At 46.3% G+C, this 12,641-nt stretch overlaps 1 protein-coding gene across 1 annotated transcript in view; it reads right to left on the reverse strand.

The window, feature by feature from the left end:
• Nucleotides 1–6,931: 6,931 nt before the first annotated feature.
• The window catches only part of XYLT1 (xylosyltransferase I), a 197,955-nt gene continuing 192,245 nt past the window's right edge, over nt 6,932–12,641 (reverse strand). The window contains exon 12 of the mRNA XM_011991189.1: nt 6,932–8,559. Within this exon, the coding sequence (XP_011846579.1) occupies nt 8,237–8,559 (323 nt within the window). The 3' untranslated portion in view covers nt 6,932–8,236. The remainder of the gene's footprint in view (nt 8,560–12,641) is intronic.

The following is a 12,641-nucleotide window of genomic DNA, read 5'->3' on the forward strand; positions in this document are numbered from 1 at the left end:
ATTTTTAGTAGAGACGGGGTTTCACCGTGTTAGCCAGGATGGTCTCGATCTCCTGACCTCGTGATCCGCCCGCCTCGGCTTCCCAAAGTGCTGGGATTACAGGCGTGAGCCACCACGCCTGGCCTCAAACACAACTCTTAAAATCATGAATTTAATGAACTTAAACCAAGTAAATAAGCAGGAAAGAAATTCCACCTGACCCTTCAGTAGGCCCAGAAACCTCATTATTGAAGGTAAAAATCACAGCTTACTTTACAATGACCCACATTTTGACAAATACTATCCATCAAATGATGGTTGTAAAGACAGAATCTTGGACAAACGGCTCCATACCCATATTGTTAATTAAGATATATGGTCTCATTCACTTGTCCGTTCACTAAATATTCACGGAGTGCCCATACGCTGGACTCCCCTGTGCTAAATACTGGAGGCACCACAGTGAACAAGATAGCTGTGATCCTTACTCCTACGAAGCTTTTAGAAATTTATTCTTCCCTTGCAACTGAACTCATTTTTTGAGGACTTATCTCCGGGCAAGGGAGTTTGGGTGTAAGGTCAGGCTGGAAAGAAGTTTTGACAATTGAATCTTGAGCCCATCCATCTTTCTAAATATGTAGTCAGTCACCATCTCTCCTGAGCCAAGCTCAAGGAGGCTGAAGCTGACACAGCTCCCCATATATTTGCCCCTGTCTGTCTAATGGGGAGATATCTAGCCTATTTTGTTCTAGCTGCTAAAATCCTATCTGTGTCTCAGTGCCTGTCTTCCTTTAAGGATTTTGAAGGGTGAATTAGAAGCATCTTTACGATGCAGGCATCTAGGCTCCCAACCCCTGGGGATAGCCCTCAGAAACCACATATACATGTAACAGTGAGCCAGCCTCAGGGGTGGAGGAACTGGTCTTTCCAATGACTTATGAAAGTCTCATTGGAAGGTGGGAAACTTTGGTTCTGGACTTGACCCTGCTGACCATGGGTAGCTTCAAGCAAATCCCTTCACCTTTCTGGCTCTCTTGTAACTTTACCTACGGAGTGAAGGAACTAAAATGTGGATTTTCCCAAAGAAACATTTGAATTTCCATTTCTGATTGGATTTGTTAAGGTAAGGCTAGTCTGCTGTAACTGAAAGTCGCTGGGGCATAACAAAATACATGTTTATTTCTTTTCATGTCATAGTCAATAGGGGTGACTCTGGTCAAGTGGTCTTTTATGTGGCTATGCAGGGGCTCAGTTACCTTCCAATTTGTGGCTCTGCCTTCCTTTAAGGTAGAGGCTGCGCAAAATTTCAAAAAAGACCACCAGAATAGGTCAATTGAATGAAAGCACAAAATCAAGGTGATTCAAAACACTTGAGCTGGCAAATAGGGAAAGATTGAGACAGGAGAGACTCCAGTGGGAAGTTTTAGGGACCAGGGCTAGAGGTGCCACGTACCTATTCTACCTACATTCCATTGGCTTGGTCAGTCACATGGCCATGGCTAAGAGCAACGAAGTCTGGGAAATGCAGTCTAGCTGTTCCATTGGCCTGACTCAGTCACATGGCCACAGCTAAGAGCAAGGCAGTCTGGGAAATGTAGTCTCTGTGGTAAAGAAGAAAGGAAAACAGGTTTGCCAACCAACCAGTTGGATATAGGAAACTGCAACTTTCCATGGCGGTTGCTTCTTGTTATTCTCTACTCAGTCAGGGTTTAAAAATCATATACTTCTGCCTCAACCAGAATAAATTACTTATAGGAGGTTGTTGCTATAATCCAGTTAGAAGATGACAGCAGCTTTTATGAGGGAAATCTGTCCACACACCCAGTTTTTCCCAGGAGAGGCCATGTATGCTTGTAGTCTCAGCATCCCATCCATGTGGTACCTCCTTTTAACTCTCAAAAGTATCCAGTTTGGATGATAAATTATATAGTCATCCTATCTTCACCATGCAGACGACAGAAGAGAATATGAGATTGTATAAAGATGCACAATATTGCTGAAAAGAAGCCACATATAGCCACTGTTCCATAAAGGCAGTATTTTTTTAATTTTAAAATTCTGCATCTGAAAACACAGTATGACAGAAAGCATCTATATACACCTGCAGTGTTTTTGGTATGATACAGTATTTAATACATCCACTGTTTTCTGCAAAAAATTTTGCTTTGTCAGACAGAAACGAACTTCCCTAGACAAAAAAATACAGCTAAGGCACAATTTTGTTGTTGTTGTTCTGCTAAATAAAAAGACAGAAAAGGTGCAAAAATGGGCAGGTAATGCAATCATTTCTGAGAATCACATTCTACCTCAAGGAAAAGCATTCAGATGACTGGAACTTTGATTACTGGTCAATTTCAGATAGTTCAATATCTCTTAAAATACTCCTTTAAATAAATAGCAAAATATGTACATATTTCAGTGTGTGCCATTTGAATTCTTTTTTTAAAACTTTATTTACAGATTCTCTGTTTTTTAAAATCAACACATTACAAAATATTTCTGTACAGTTTTATGCATATTATGATCTATAACAAAATAGTTATTTTTAAAAACTATATCACCACATGTCTTTGAAAACAATGAAGGGGACGGTAATAACTTAGAGTGAGGCCTCTAAAACAAATACCCAAACAAATGCTATTGACAACATATTACAAAAAAAAAAAAAAAAAGGCAAAAGGACTACAAAGACAATTGCGCGCAATTCTAGTGAATTTCCTGTGAAAACCCTGGGGTTGTCTTTGGCCTCCATCAGCACTGGAGCAATGGAAGGGTAAAGAATAGAGTCTGAAGGTAGGAGAAGGGTGATCCCTTTGAGAACCCTACCCATCCGGGAATATTTAGTGCTATCACTTTCCAGGCAGGAAGCATGAACAGATAAATGGAGAACGTCTCCTGATTTACCCTTGAATGAAGTACATAAAGTCACCCAGTCTTGGGGGCAGGGGAGGTTTGCAAAGCCTTTTCGAGCACTCTGCCGGTAATTAAGCCAGCCCATTACAGCGGCAATATGCTCTAAGAGAGTGCTTCAGGAGTTGGCTGAGCATTAGATGAGCACCCAAGCCTTCATTTTGCCCATAGGAAAAATATAAGAACATTTTTCTTAAAGACGACGTTTGTAAGCAATTTCTATAGCATCTGCAAACTACAGATTGGCAGCCCCTCCCTTAGGAGGCTGCCCACAGAAGCTTCACGATGCTCTTTCTTCTGCGATGTTGGTGGAGATGGGAGGGAAAGGATGGATGGTCAGCTTCCCAAAAATAATGTTAAGGCCACATTTCGAAAAGGAGAAACCTAAGGCTTTTTTTGTTTGTTTTGAAGGAGGGATGGGAGAAGCAAGTTGGAGGAACATGAGGGATGGAGTAGATGGCATTAGGGATGGGGATGACAAGTGCAGAACCCGCTTTCTGGTGGTGTCTGTAGGCAGAGGCAGTTGGAATATTCCCAGCGAAGTGGAGATGGAAGAGAGGCCACATTCTCCCTGCATAAGCTTGGCGAGACCAGAGCCAAAGACAACGTGAGGGGTAGACACAGGTGGCGCAAGAAAGCCCTCCTCCATCTTAAGAGGGTCCTATACAGTATCTTGTTTGCAAGGTAAAAACAAACAAATAAAAAACTTCTAAGTTAGAGAGCCAGAGAGGAAGAGAGAGAGGAGAGAGAGAATTTGCATAGATCATACATTCAGCTCAAGCAGATTTGGACAACTTCGTTCCCCCCTCCCAGGTAAACTCAGCAGACACAATGAGGTAGCGCCTGTGGTAGACCCATGGGCAAAGTAAGGTAACTGAGGCAGAAGCAAACAGGACATCCCATGAGCCAGCACAGCCCTATGTGGTTTCCAAAGAGGCTTCCAGGGATGGGGCAAGATGGCTGTCAACGCTTGGGATTTGGAGAGAGCCTGGCTGTTTCACACCCTACCTCCTCCTCCTCCTCGACTGTCTTCGCCATTTCTGCCTGGTTGGATGCAGTCCCACGAGGGGTAGCCCCAGGCAGATGTGGACCTCTGCATATCTAAGAGGCAGCAGTCCAGATCTCCAGATTCTGTTCCTTCTTCCCTTCAGCACAGTCTTGGGACCAGGAGAGCGGAATGATCCATTCCTCCTCTGTGGAACTGTCTCTTGGGGAGGGGAATTTGACTTAGCAAGAGGTCCCCATTTAGAGTTCAACATGGGCTGTTGTTTTTGCCCTGACCTGATGCTGGCTTTTTTCCTCTTCTACCAGGGCAATGCATAATCTCACTGTAAACCACCTCGCCAGAGAGCAGAGGTTGCTGGCAGTGCACATGTGGAACAGTGGAATTTTTCTTTGCCCACTATGTATTTAAAAAAAAAAAAAAAAAAAAACGACAACAACCGACATTGAAAAAATCAGATTTTTTTTCAAAAAATCTGGATTTCTGGTTTCCTTTCCAAATTGGAAGATTCCACTACACTGTGCTTACATTTTTAACATACAATGATAGGTTGGGGCCGAGTAGCAGCTGCTCATTCTGGGTAGGTCATGTTCATGTCAGTAAGACTACGGTCCCCAGCCCCACTCCCATCATGCCCTTTTGTCTCACACCAACCATTTCACTCATCTGTGCTAGTATCCTGGGCTCCGTAAGCATCTGTAACCCCTACCACAGTGTGTGGCTTTGATCCTGTAGGTCTAGCTTGCTGTCTTTAAAGCAGAGTGCTTTAAAGCGGATAGCTGCTTCTAGAATGTACACCTCTCCACCCCTGGATGCTGCTGGAGAGCTGGTGCTCCAAATCCTCAGTGAACTTGGTTGTGGAAGGGCTCTTTATTCATACCCCACTCCTGGTAGCTACTGCCCTGCTCTCTGCATCTTTCTGGCAGAAAGCTTAAGGTTCTAACCAGTGTCTTCTATTTGCCAACTAGAGAACCAGAGGGAAACATGGTCTTCAAACACCCAAACTTGTGCCCAAAGTAGAAGCAATTGCAGTGAGCGAGAAGTGGGGGGCAGGTCTTGTAGTTCTGCTCATCCTCTCTAAACTCCATTTGCATTTTAGAAGTTAAACCCACAATGAGAAATGAAGTCAGAAGGACTCATGATCTCACCAGGAAAGCCTTTTTTTCCCCTGCAAAGGGAGAAAGCAGTGTACTTCTTACAACACGGGGGAATTGCTCACTGCCTCCTTGGAGACACACTGCTTTATGCGTGGACCAGGAAGTGAAGGGGGATGTGGGGAAGGCTGGCTGTCTCCTGAGCTCAATTTCTGCCTGAATGTCACTCAGTGAGTGGGACACTATATGGAGGGCTGCAGCCTAAGGAATGCTTCCTTCTCTCCACAAACCAACACCCCAAGGCCCACCGTTAAGCCTTCCTGAGCTTCCAGGGACCTCGTCACTGGCTCAGCTCACAGGTGCTATGCCCTGCAGGCTGTAATAGATTTCCAGAGACCATGGCCCTATGCTTTTGAAATCTTCCACAACCCAAGCTCCAGGCTGTCTGACAATGGCCTCCAGCAAATCAATCATTCTCAGGCAGGTTAAAAAAACAATTTTCCCTGGAAAAATATCCTCTTTCCTCAAATCATGCTAGGCTTTGTTTGGGATTTTCCTTTTTTTTTTTTTTTTTTTTAAACCAAATGTAATATCTGCAACGTTATTCTCTGGTCTCTAATAACATTAGAGAAGGCAGAGGAATACTCTGACTTCTCAGCTCTCCGAATTAGCTGTGGTGAGGAAGAAATGAAGTCACAGGAAAAAGGGAAGGGTCCCCAGAGTCAGCCAACTCTGCCATTTCTCCACTTGTTCCAGGATAAAAACAAAAAAAGGCAGACATGTTAGTGGGTGCAGGAGGGACCCCGTCTTGACGTCTGCAAGTTCACATTATGCGCAGGGACTTGCCACTGCTGAGTCCCCAAAGCCACTGCAAATAACGCTGCAAACACAAAGCACTAGTGGCCCAGCAAAGAGGGTGAAAGGGAAGTTCCTGAAGTGGCTTCAGCAGCCCCAGGGAAACCCTGGCCAGAGGCAGAGGCCGGGAGCAGAAAGAGGATGTGGTACCCAGCTTCTGGCCACCATAGAGTCTGTAAAAGAGATCATAGGGGCTTTCTGAGAAAAGTACCATGAGATCCCTAGAATCGCTGTTGAGAATGACTATCTCCTGGACTCTGCTGCCTGGATCTGATGACCCTCTTCCTAAGATGGATCTCGCTCAAAGGAGCCTGTTTCCCTCCATTAAGGTCACACGGATGCCCATGATTAGATGGGCCATGGGAAGGCATCCACGGAGCAAGCAGGGATGGCCCAAGCTCTCTGCAGCTAGCACATTCCCCACCCACCCTCCAAGCTTTCTGCCTGTTACCTCCTCGTGCCTGTGGTGGGGGGTGAGTGGGGGGAGGATGGGAGGCTCAGGAATTCCAATACTCTTGGGATCCGAGAGAGAGATGAGGCTGACACTCTGTATAAGGAAAAAGTGAGGCTCCAATGGTCTCCAAGGCACCCCACTCAAAGCCAGTGGAAGATGCCTGTTGGAGCTTTCTTGGCATGGTGTTCAATGCCCCTGCTTTTACTCTGAGGAGGAGGAGGATGGGGGGTAGACGCAGAGAAAGATAAACCGAGACAGACACCAGAGGGTGGGAAAAGGGGCCTTTTGTGAATAAAGGCAGCTTCAGTTAGTAACATAATTGACAAGCTGCAAAAACAGCACCTACTAATTAGTCATTGACTAAAACATATAAATAATAAATATCTAAAGTGACCCTTCTCTACATCCTCCATTGCTAACAGGACATCCTGCTTTGCGAGGTTTGGGATGGGGCAAGCACAAAACGAAGGGCAGCCCCTTCAAACCTATGCTGGAGAGAAGTGTCAGGACTGGCTCTCCATGGGAAGGGCAGATGGCTACCAGCGGTGAGCCCTTTTTCCAAGGGAATCCCACCATTCAGGCGAAATGGGATTACAGGAGCAAGGGACGCCTCCTGCGAAGGGCCCTCCTGGTGAACAGGGATGACACTCCAGGGGGCTCGTGGCAGGGAAACCTTTTGGGTTTCTGATAACTCAAACACTTGAATCATACTGTTTTTTGTTGTTTAAATAACCTTCCTACTTGTATGTTGCATGTCCCATTGAGCCTGTTGGCCCCTTGGATTAGGAAGGGCATGAAATTAAAAACCAAATCTGAAATGCTATTTCCTGGACGGGAAAAGTCTGGTTCATGCGGTTTGGTCACTCCCAACAGCACCGGCATGCAACTGACAAAGGGTTTGTGTGTCTGACCTCAGAACAGAAGGGCTCTGGCAGGGGATGGGTGCTGCTGTGCTATCTAGCTCAGGAGTTTTGCTCCAAGCATTGCTTTGTGAGTTTCACGGGGTTGCCTTGTGAGTTTCATGGTCATGGCCATCAAAGTTCCCATTTTCAAGGATCAAAGAAGGTCATGGTCTTGAGTTTGGTGCTCACAAACATCATCCTATTTCTGCTACTTTGTGTGGCAGCCTTGAGGGAAGGAAGCCTAGACCCCTGAACAGGTGGCAGTTGCACTTGTGGCTAGACCTTGGCCATGCCACATCAAAAGGCTTTCCCACTTACCTAGTTACTAAGGAGAATAGCTCAAACCAAGGAGGGCCACTGAGAGGCTCAGAGCTCTCCTAAGGCTGCAGTCTCCATGAGAAAGGGACCACGACCAAGGCTGGCACAAAAGTCCCTCAGCCAAGGGAGGAGCAGAAAGATGAACCAAAGGGCGGGGCTGGAGTTTGAACCCATGGTTGGTCTGGGCAGTGCTTGTCAAACTGGCATTTGCAGAGCCCTTGGGTTCTGAAGAGGTACCGTAGGAGATACCCTGGGCAAGGGGACCGACCGGAGGGCTGAGCTTTGGGAGGGAGCCTTGTACTCTTGAGCTTCAACCAGAGCAGCTTGGATTTCGTCCGCACCCTGAACTCCACTTATGACTGTGCTCAGTAAACAAAAGTTCTGCTGCTCAAAATAAACGTTTCAAAATCACTCGTCTGGGGGCGGGGTGGGTCACTGGACGGGGAAGACAAGGAACCTGTAGGACTTGAGGATCAACCAGAAAAGGTGAGACCGTCACAGTGCAGGGACTGAGCCGTCCCACCCGCAGCTTGCCAAAGGCAGGTTGTTGGCTGATCCTGCTTTGACCTGCTGACCTTCCCTTTCCATCATTCTATGGCCAGGAGAGACCCATTCTCAGAGGGTGCCCCCCCCAGGGTGGGAGGCCAGGGTTCAGGCCTCACAACCCCTCTGGCTGCTTTCCTGTTGAGATCCTGCTGTGGCCCACTCCTCGTGCCCAGTGCTACCTGAGCCGGCCATCAGGTTTGACCGCCCCCAGCTCCGACTTGGGGTCAGGGCTGAAGGAGCTCCAGGCCGTCTGGCTGCAGATCTGCATGACCCGGCAGGCCGTGGGGCCCGTGGCACAGATGTCCATGGCAGTCCACATCCCGCCCACCAACGAGTCCAGCCATCCCTCCAGCACTGTGCCCGTGGAGGCTGCGTTCCTCCGTGCCTGCTCCACCTGGGCGGGGCTGATGGGCAGGCTGAGGACGGGGTTCAGGCTCTGGAAGCTTTGCTCCATGTAGGCGTTGCGGAGGGGCCCATTGTGCAGCTTCAGTGCCTCCTCTGAAAGACAAAGGGAGCAATTTGAGGATTAGAACAGCCACCAATAGGATGCCTAGTCATACTTAACCCTGTGCCTGGTGCTGCACTGGGCACCATGCATCGCCTCATTTAATTCACATGACAATCTCATGAGGAAGTTCTTTTAGCAGTCCCATTTCACAGCTGAGAAAACTGAGCCCGTAAGGACAGAGCCCACTCTGTACAGGGCATGGTGCATGCCTTTATTCATTCAACACATGTTTACAGAGCACCTTTGATAGCAGACACTGATTCAGCCAATACATATTTTTAAGCACCTACATTGTGCCAGGCATTCAGTCAACACATATTTACTAAACACCCATGGTCTGCAAGGCACTGTGTCATTTGATAAAGGTATATTAAGTACCTATTAGATACCAGGATCTATTCTAGGTGCTGGAGCAAACCAGATAGGAAGGTTAAGATCCAGTGGAGGGAGAACAACAACAAAGAAATAAACAAGTAGATAAATAAGGTTATTTCAGGCAGTGGTAAGTGTCATGAAGGCAAAAAAACAAAAAACAAAAAACCAGAGTATTGAGAGAAGAGGGTTGGCAAACTGCAGCCCTTGGACCTAATGTGGCTGGTGTTTGTAAATAAAGTTTTATTGGAACATGGCTGTGCCCATGTATTTGCATATTGTCTATGGCTGCTTTTGTGCTACCAGAGCTAAGTACTTGAGACAGAGTCTGTATTTTACCCAACAAGCTGAAAATATTTTGTATCTAGCCCTTTACAAAGAAAGTTTGCTGACCCCTGGGTTAGAGAGTGACAGGGTGTTTGTTTATGTTAGACAAGGTGGGTGGATGTCATCTCTGGGGAGGTGACATCTGAGCTGAGTGATGATTAACATACAGATCCTGGGGAAGAGAATTCTGGGCAGAGGGAACAGCAAGTGCAAATCTGAATTAAGCCTCTTTCCCCAAATCACACAGATGCTGAGTGTCACAGCCAAAGTCTGTACCCAGGTCTGTACCCAGATCTCAGCTGCTGAGTGTCCACCTTGTACTCTGCATAAGTTGGATTTCTGCTTCCTAGAAGCCTAAGACAGGGTGCATGAACTGACCACAGCGCAATCACTCTGGAAGTATGAAGTTTGAACCTGGTTGAGGCGGGGTGGGAGTTCGAAGTAGCTCTCAGAACAGTGCTGCCTTGCTGGGCCCCTCCTATGTGCCAGTCACTTTGTGAAGCACTTCATACAAGAGCCCAGGTACTACAGATGCAAAGCCGTCTGGTTTTGCATCCCCACGTCCAACATACCAGGTGTGTGACTTCTGACCTCCATGCCTTGTACCTCAGTTTCCTCATCAATAAAATGGGTAAAGTACTAATACCTTCCTTCTCACTTTGTGAGGCTTAAATGGGCTGACTCATATAAAGTGTTTACAAATGACACCTAGCATATACTAAGTGCTGGGAAAAGCTTAGCTAGTGATACGGTTTGGCTATGTCCCCACCCAAATCTCACCTTGAATTGCAGCTCCCATAATCCCCACTTGTTGTGAGAGGGACCTGGTGGAAGGTAATTGAATCATGGTGGGTTTTTCCCATGCTGTTCCTGTGATAGTGAATAAGTCTAATGAGATCTGTTGGGTTTTTTTAAAGGGAAGTTCCCCTGCACAGGCGCTCTTGCCTGCCACCATGTAAGATGTGCCTTTGCTTCTCCTTTGCCTTCCGTCATGATTGTGAGGCCTCCCTGACCATGTCGAACTGCGAGTCCCTTAAACTTCTTACCTTTATAGGTTACCCAGTCTCAGGTATGTCATTATTAGCAGCATGAGAACAGACAAATACAGCTAGGATTAATTACTGTTGATATTAGTCCATAATCCTCACATACCTAAAAAACTAGGGGGGCTGGTTTTATCATCCCTATTTTACAGATGGGGAAACAGAGGCAGCTGGAGTTAGAGACAAATCTGGGGTTAAATCCAGGACAGACTAACTCCAAAGGCAGTGCTTATCACTCACCATGTTATTCTACTGCTCAGGGTCATCGCCAAGGTCTGATATTTCACTCATGCAAAAATTCAAACAATTGGGCCAGGCATGGTGGCTCACACCTGTAATCCCAGAACTTTGGGAGGCTGAGGCAGGTGGATCACTTGAAGTCAGGAGTTCGAGACCAGCCTGGCCAACATGGTGAAACCCTGTCTCTACTAAAAATACAAAAATAAGCCAGGTGTGGTGGCTGGTGCCTATAATCCTAGCTACTTGGGAGGGTAAGGCAGAAGAATTGTTTGAACCTAGGAGGCAGAGGTTGCAGTGAGCCAAGATCACACCATTGCACCCCAGCCTGGTTGATAGAGTGAGACTCCATCTCAAAAAAAAAAAAAAAAAAATTTCAAAAAATTGCAACTTCAGGCATAAATGGGTTAAACAGTAACATTTACATGAGAGGGACTATTACTACCTCCCAGGGCTTCACAATGGGGAAACAGGAAGTATAGCAATTTGGGGTGAAGGAAAGAAGGTATACACTTCTGTTATTTGTAATATTTTGAAGACATTCACATTCATTGCTTGCTTTATTGCTTAGTAGAAGCACATATTTTTTTATTTTATTTTTTTTAGAACAGCTGGCCAATAAGTCTGATGAGTTGTGCTTTACCAAATCAGGTTTTGCAAGAGCTGAGATAGCTAGGATTATAAGAAACCTTCCAAGATGATTGCAATGTTCAGAAGACAGTGCTTCCTGTTTGCCTGACAGCAGCTGCCACCACCAAAGGTGCCCAGGATAGCCTGGATGATTAACAAGTGTCCAGAGTAGGCAAGAAGAAGGAAGGAAGACCATATGCTTACCCTTCTAAAAGCAATGAGAATAGCAGATGAATTCAAAATACACCTTGACTAACACAGACAAGATCATCATTCCTTTAATTCCCAATGCCCCAGGAAGCAAAAGGGTTGGGTTCTGTGGTTTGGATGGGCACAAGTGGGAGGAAGGAGGTGAGCCATCATTGAGCACATACTCTGTCTTGCAAGGTTTAGCAAAGCTGCTTTCTCTCATGGTAGTTAGGAGCCACTGTGTTTGGAAGTCTGGTCCTAACCCATCTTTCTCTAATACAGGGTAGGGTGGGTAGCTCCAGCCCCACCTGCCAGGAGAACAGGGCCTGCCGTCTTTGGTGCAGGCCCTAATTCCTCTATCAGAGCCCCTCAGCACCTCCATTCTGCAGAGTGAGAAAGTGGAGAATAAGGAGATACTGAAACTGACAAAAGGCAGGACATTCAAAGGGAAAAGAACATCTAACAAATACGTGAACACTGGGAACCAAACATTGTGGTTGATGGAAAAAACCCTTATGAGAAATGAGGTTAATGTGGGAAACGCTATTACAATATTAGCTTGCGATGCTCATCTCTATAATTAAATTTTCCTCAATTCCACCTCATCGGATTTCTTGCGATTACCAGGGACGCATCAATAGAAAATTACTCTTGATGAATCATTTTACAAATTGCATCGCTCCCACCTTCATGTTCACTGTCATTCATTGGAATATCGCTAACAAATACAATTACCGAGGACAGGAAGGCTGCTCTCGGTGGGGGTAAAACGACCCCTGGGTTATTCTGGGTGTGTGTGGGGAGATCCCTGCCTCCCTTAGAAACCCTAGAAGAAAACACTGGAAAAATCAGGACCCCATGAATGGCCCCCAGGCTACTCTACTGGCATGGGTGTGTGTGCAGGAGCACTGCTTCGTTCTGTCCAGCAGGTGTACCTGAAGCAGCGAAGACACAGCCATTTACCCCCATCTCCTCCATGTCTGGCATTGGAAATCCTTAGGGATGCTAAAGATGTGAACTTGATCAAGAAGGAACCTAAGACCTCTAAGAGGGTGGGATTGGGCCTGGCCAGCTCTGGAGGGGCTTTCTTTTGCCTGGTTCATAGGGGAAGAAGGAGCAGGCTTCCAGCTCAAGAAAACATGGGGTCTCTATCTTTCTGCTTGCTCTGCACAAAGACAGCAGAAGCTGAGCCTTCACTTTGAGACTCCTATGATAGAGGATTGATTGATTGATTTTTTTGAGACGGAGTCTCGCTCTTGTTGCCCAGGCTGGAG

Source organism: Mandrillus leucophaeus, unplaced genomic scaffold (genome assembly GCF_000951045.1).
Source record: "Mandrillus leucophaeus isolate KB7577 unplaced genomic scaffold, Mleu.le_1.0 Scaffold390, whole genome shotgun sequence".
NCBI lineage: Eukaryota > Metazoa > Chordata > Mammalia > Primates > Cercopithecidae > Mandrillus > Mandrillus leucophaeus.